Here is a 6,814-nt window from a genome sequence, read left to right as displayed (position 1 = left end):
GGTGGGATAGTCATCACTCATCACTCAAAACACCCAATCAAGTTTCGTCATGTCATCAACCATTATTTCATCACTCACAACCTTTTTTAGTGGCAATGGTCATCACTCACCACCACACCCAACAATTGCCCTCACAACATAAACATCATCACGCATTGAAGAAATCACGCGTTGAAGTTGTATGGTGGCGGCGGGCTTTCTCATTTCATCACGCGTGGAAGATTCCATCACGCACAAATACATGCACCACCCCAAGTCCCCTTAGTAACTATACATATTCGTGAGCTAAATGTGTTTCTATATACTTGTACCTTCATTTCATTGATTGATGATAAAAGGGCGTATAGATTGATAAAAATAGAGGGGAAATACATTTAGCAAAACCCCAAGTCTTAAAACACCACAAAATCAGATTTTATTTTATTAGCCTAAAAAGCCAACCCAAAACACAAAAGAAAAAAGGAAAAAGCCCACTGTGATTGAGGTTCAGTTTTTAATTTTAACTGACAAGGAGGAGGAGGAGGAGGAGGTCTAAGTCTAACACCACCACCAAACAACCTCTCATCCACCCCCACACACATCAACAACAATCCAATGGCTCCATCCTGGAATACCATATTTATTTATTTACATACATACTAATCGAAGCTCGATGATCGGCTCCATCGGCCTCTAAGGTATTCCTCTATCGAGATGCTTTCCTCGATGCTACTCATGGAAAGTGACGAGTCTTCGATATCAAGCAATGCCAGGTTCAGATGTGACCTTAGATTCGACTCTGAAAGCCCGTCATCTTCCAACCCCCCGTCTGTTTCTTCCGGTATGTTGGTGATCTGTAGTCTTGAATCTGACGCAACTATTGAGTCGAGTTCTTGCCGGGCCCATTTTGTCACCTCCATTTCACCTTTAAGCAGTTTGAGAATCTGCCAGAGGAGGAACTCAATTCAATTCAACTCGAGTTGATAAATTACTATCAGTACCAACGGTGTCAATCATGTCACCTTGGTGGGCTGCCAGGTTGAATTGTTCACAACCCGAACACAACTCACATATTTATTCGTGTCAAAAACATCAACCCTGTCACTGACACACTTAAAATCGTGTAACCTCAACACAAAGCATTTAACCCATATCTAAATGTGACGGGTTGCGGGTGGTAATCAAGTTGTAACCATGTTAATCAAGTTGGTGGGTTGTAATTAATGAGTTAAGCGGGTTGGCGGGTCGACTTGTTAAATAAAAGTATTAAACAGGTAACACAAACCGTTTACTAAACGGGTAGGATACAACAGCCCAAACATGATTATTTTTCATGGCGTGTTTCTCGTAATGTGAAAAATTGAAACCCCTAGATTCGGTACACATGGCCCGGACTTTGGACTGGTACTAAAACCCACATGACCCACCCGTTTACCAACTTTAGGACAAAACATTGAGCAGAACAAAAGACTCACAATGGTGATTTGGGGCCGAGCCCTAGGTACACGTCTGATACAAAGCATAGCAGCAAGAGCCATGCACTCCATTTGGTCAACATCATAGTCAACACCCAAAATGGGGTCCAACAAACTTGAAAATTTCCCGCTATTCAGAATTGGCTTTGCCTAAACACGAACAAATTTGTCTCTTTTAACATAAAAACAACTGAAGATTAAAAAGAAAAGCGTATTTGAGTTACATACCCACATAACCAAACTCTCTTCACCCTTTGGATGTCCATTGCTTATCGGCTTCCTTCCGGTAAGAAGCTCAAGAAGCACAACACCAAATGCATACACATCAATTTTCTCCGTAACTTTTCCGTGCGTAAAATACTCAGGAGCCAAATAACTGCATTGTATAAGTTCATATCCAATTAAGCCACTTTCATATTCATATAATCTAGAGATAAGAATGGAGGAACTTTATAGAAAGTTTTTAACACAAAAATTGAAAGTTGGAATTGAAGATGCAAACCCGAATGTGCCAGCAACATTATTAGAGGTTATTTGCAGTCCGGTTGGTGTAGCCCATTTAGCAAGACCGAAATCAGAGAGCTGAAATAAGCAATAACAACACGGTCAACTTAAAATCCATTACAAAGTAGGGAGTGAAAATTTTAACACAAAACTCGTGGGTTTGACTTTATTCTAAACGGGTTTGGGTTATTTTCACATAATCACCCTATTAATGCAAATAAATATCAAGATGGATCACCTGTGGCTCAAAATCATCAGATAACAAGATGTTTGATGATTTAACATCCCTGTGGATCACGGGTTTTTCGCATTTACTGTGAAGATAAACGAGTGCTTCAGCTACACCCGTAGCAACTTTATATCGTTCACTCCATCCAAATTTGGTACCTTTTTTGTCCCCTAATTTAACCAAAATAATTAACATGAGAAAAAATCAACACAAAAATGAAAAATTAACATGTGAATGACATGATAAACGAGCATACCATGCAAATTATCCTCGAGACTTCCTCTTGACAGAAGATCATAAACCAAAAGGAGTTTGTTATCTTCAAAACAAAACCCAAAAAGTGAAATAATATTTTCATGATGTAAAGCAGTAATAATCTCGATTTCTAACACAAATTCTTTCAGTGCGTCTTCAGAAGTCTTTAAGATTTTAACAGCGAGTTCCCGTCCATCAGGAAGACTACCTTTGTACACCTCACTGTTCCCTCCTTTACCGATTATATTGTCTGAAATTCAATCAAATAATTGCATAAGGAAACCGTAAATTCATATATTGTCTGAAATTCAATCAAATAATTGCTTAAGGAAACGTAAAATTCATATAATATCAGGGTTTTTTTATCCTATGGGCCGATTCATAATTCTAGCAACCAACTATGAGAATTCTACAAAACAGAAACAAACTTCCAAATTTTTGTAAATATTTTAGCAGGTCAGTTTTTTTCTATTTCTAAGGATTTTTTTTTTATACTTTGGAAATATAACTTTTATTTGAATAATAACAAAGAAAAACAAAAAATCCCAGTAAAAGAAAAAAAAATATACATGGTAAACTGGCAGCCAAAATTACTTATTTTTGCAGAAAAAAAGTTAATAACCTAATATACTAAAAACCAATAACTTAATATACTAAAAACCAATAAAGTTTCATGAAAAAGAACTCAACTTAATTTTGGGATATTAAAGTTCTTAAACTTGTCTAATATGTATGTAATTTTCAATTTTTTTAATCTCATGACTTGTTAACTCTTAAATTGATTAACATTTGATTAAACTGACATTCAACAATTTTACAAAAAAAAAAAAAAAAAAAAAATTAATAATAATAATAATAATAATAATAATAATAATAATAATAATAATAATAATAATAATAATAATAATAATAATAATAATAATAATAATAATAATAATAATAATAATAATAAAATACCCCATCTTACTTTTAGCCAAATTAAGAGTAAACAAGTGATTATTTAAAAAAATCAAAGGTATGTAAGTTTTAGACAAATTTAGGGGCTTTAACATACAACTATTTTAGTGATTTTGAGGTGTATTTTGTACATGTTGAGTGACTTTAATATACCAGAATTAGGTTGAGTGACTTTTTCGTAAGATATACAAAATTACACTGTTTTTTTTTTTTTTTTTTTTTTTATAATGGTGGTAACCCCAAAAAAAATCAAATCTTTTTATTTATTTATTATTTGTGCTATTTTAAAGATTTTTCATACTTTGTTTCTAGAATTAGAAATGAAGCATAGTATCTTATTACCTATGCAAAAGGAGCAATAATAAAGTGAATAATAAACACAATGAAAGGAACAAACCAGGATTGAAGTTCATAGTTGCTGCTGCAAGTTCTTGAAACTTAAACAATCTACAACTACTCGAGTATTTCTCGTGAAGGCCCTCTAATTCTTCTGGTAAACTTACTGAATCAGATTGACATTCATCACCATGAACAACGATTGCTCCGTTTAAGGATCTGTCTTTTATGTCATCACTCGAATCTGAGTTTGTAATCAATAACTGGTTTCTAGAGGGCAACCTCATAGCCCATTGGACCACGGAGATCTTACGGGCTGGCGATCTATCAGAAGAAAGTCTATTCGAAGTAATGGCTCGACGAAGTAACGGCCAACCAGGTGTCAGTTCAGGCAAGTCTCTAGAAGATTCAAGATTTTGTACAGGTACTAAAGCCATTAGATTGTCATCATCACCGTCATCGGTCTCCTCAAGAACACAAGTTGTGCTTGGAAGAACTGAATCCGGAGAACAAATCGAACATCTGTATTTCTTCTGACCACTTGTAGATTTGGTTTTTACAGAAGCTAGATCCAATTTCTTGCAGCAATCAATTTGACTGCATTTATTTTCTTCATTTCCATTTTTCAGTAATTTGGGATTCAAGCTTAATGATTTATGGAACACATTCAATAATCTGTTTCTATGATGATATGAACTCCCTGCAAAACACCCAATTTCAGTGTTAATTAAAAAACAAAAAAGGTTGGCTAAACGCAGTGCACCCCTTTTGATTTGACTGATTTTACTTTATTATTATTATTTTTTTTTTTTTACAAAAAAAGCCTATTCGCTGCGTGTAAAATGTAACATACTTTAAACTGCACGTAATAGTAAAGATCGCCCCCCTGATTTGACATTAAGCAAATTTTGCGGGAGTTTTCACTCACCTTTGACATTAGATGGCGAGTCCCTATGAAACACAACTTTGCCATTATTTACAGCAATCACCGAACAATTCTTGGAAAGCTTTCGAGCACAATACTTTGCTACCGAAGCCGATGACTTCATGGCATGATGTGTTCTTGCAGTCCCAACAATAACCTCATCAGCACCATAAGATTTCACCTCTCTAACAATAATCTTTCTAACTGAATCACCTCTACAGATCTTCAATTTAAGATCCACCTGCAAGCAAACAAACCCACTTCAATTTCCATCAACAAACCCCCACCCCAAATTAAAGAAAAAATTTACCTGCTTTAGGTTACAAAACCCTTCATAAACAGCCAGAATAGAGTCAAAGGCTTTCACAAGAGACAGCAGTGATGATTTCCCATCAGCATCCAAAATCCCTTAACAAATTACTATTATTAGCATAAACCCTAGAAACCACACATTACAAATTAAGCACACTTATTATTACCATTATTTGTCAAAACATGAAGCGCAATGACTCGATCACCAACATGAGCAGCTTTGACCAACGCCCACGTGAGTAATTCTCTGCTCTCTGAATCCAATTTTACTCCAACAACAACTGTACGAACTCCGGCGAGCTCTGATTGACTCATGTTAGTAGCAATTGTACTGGGATTTTGGTGGTGGTGGTGGATAGTGGGTTTTTTGTCATCTGGTAGTAGAGGGAGAGAGAGAGAAAGAGAGAATGTGTGGTTGGTTTGGTTTATTCAAGGGATGGAGGAAGAGGGTTTAATCAAGCAAGTTGGGTTGTTGGTTCCACCCACTATTATTTTTTGCCGTTGAATAATATGAGAATAATAATTTAGTATGTACATGTATTTAATGAAGATTTGGGCTGCTAAAGAAAATGAGGAAAATGTTTTCATATAATATTGCAACTTTATCATTAAAAAATTAAAGATATATACATAAATGTATATAGGTGCTTATGTAAGAAAGCTTATCAAGACTTTTAGATTAGAACACGTGTATTATATTATTATAAATTATAAAATAATAATAACACAAGTCAAATGTTTTTTTTTTTTTATTAGGGTGTGAGGAGTGGTTAAATACTTGAGAGTGACAAACTAAAAAATTAACCAATGAGAGTGTGTCATGTCAAAGTGGTAAACTATGCTCAAAAGTGTTGGCAATGGTTAGACACTTGGTGAAGTGGTAAACTATTAAAAAAAGGAAAAATGTGTGATTGGTTAAGATGGTATGGACCCCACCTCACACACCCCCTCTCTCTCCTCCCCTCCCTCTCCCCGCATTGGTGTTCCCTCACCATTTCTTCCCCATTTTCGGCAACACTTGTGCGGCAAAAGAGTTGGTAGTGATTGCCGCTTGGTGCCGATGTGTTTTACCGCTACCACTCCGGACAGCCTAAGGTTTTGTTATTTTAAAATGACTTTTAAATTCGACATCTCTAGCCCTACAACTTTTTAAAAATTTTGTAAAATATCATTTTTACTACATGGAGTTTTATTTATTTCTTTATATACGTGTCAGTATAAATACAAATTGGTTTACGTTTCGATGTTGATTTTTTTCTAGAGTTTCGTCGAGTCAAATATAATATGTTTTCGTCCTTATATTTATATATGTTTTAAGTTGATTACTTGTGTTATAAATTCATGTATTTGTTTTACGTTTTACCTCGGTTTTGATTGTCGTTCAGTTAGCACGGTTTTACCCCTTCCCATCGACCCCACATCAGTAGCACGATTTTACCCCCCGATCTGTAATGCAGGGGCTTAAAACTAGTTACTATTGTTTTAAAGTAAGTTTGAGGTATGTCACGAAGAGAAAAGTTAAGCGATTTTTGGAGGAGTGGAAGATTAATGGGGCAGATTATTATGATGAAGACTGAAGACCTTAGCTAGTTGGTTGTTTATGTCTAGTTTTGGTTTTGGTTGTGTTTTTTCTTGATTACTCTTTTGTGGTATGTCACGAAGAGAACTAGGGGGTATTTTCAGCCTTCCTACTTGTATTATTTTGATTTGATATAAAAATCACCGGGGTAAACCCTTTACCCAAAAAAAAAAAAGTAAGTTTGAGGTTATAAATTTACCTATGGACTCCTTGTTATTATGTATCTGTTTTGGTCAAAAATTACCTAAGTAATTAAGTGATCA

At 35.1% G+C, this 6,814-nt stretch overlaps 1 protein-coding gene across 1 annotated transcript; it reads right to left on the bottom strand.

The window, feature by feature from the left end:
* Window positions 1-392: 392 nt before the first annotated feature.
* Window positions 393-5,582, bottom strand: LOC110919299 (probable receptor-like serine/threonine-protein kinase At5g57670). The gene is made up of 10 exons (XM_022163575.2): window positions 5,140-5,582; window positions 4,971-5,068; window positions 4,664-4,901; window positions 3,797-4,435; window positions 2,444-2,692; window positions 2,197-2,357; window positions 1,957-2,036; window positions 1,683-1,830; window positions 1,455-1,604; window positions 393-923 (listed from the first exon to the last, which is right to left on the bottom strand). The coding sequence occupies exons 1-10, from the start codon at window positions 5,285-5,287 to the stop codon at window positions 639-641; spliced, it is 2,196 nt and encodes a 731-aa protein (XP_022019267.1). The 5' UTR covers window positions 5,288-5,582; the 3' UTR covers window positions 393-638.
* Between the last annotated feature and the right edge of the window lie 1,232 nt (window positions 5,583-6,814).

This window comes from Helianthus annuus, chromosome 2 (genome assembly GCF_002127325.2).
Source record: "Helianthus annuus cultivar XRQ/B chromosome 2, HanXRQr2.0-SUNRISE, whole genome shotgun sequence".
Taxonomy (NCBI): domain Eukaryota; kingdom Viridiplantae; phylum Streptophyta; class Magnoliopsida; order Asterales; family Asteraceae; genus Helianthus; species Helianthus annuus.
This window is presented reverse-complemented; position numbering and strand designations above follow the sequence as displayed.

Excerpts from the sequence above, each read along its gene's own strand:
- LOC110919299 (XM_022163575.2), bottom strand. The coding sequence starts at position 5,287 with ATGAGTCAATCAGAGCTCGCCGGAGTTCGTACAGTTGTTGTTGGAGTA. Across the intron at positions 5,069-5,139 it reads TCATGTTTTGACAAATAATG|GGATTTTGGATGCTGATGGG; the intron begins GTAATAATAAGT and ends TAATTTGTTAAG. Across the intron at positions 2,037-2,196 it reads CTGATGATTTTGAGCCACAG|CTCTCTGATTTCGGTCTTGC; the intron begins GTGATCCATCTT and ends TGCTTATTTCAG.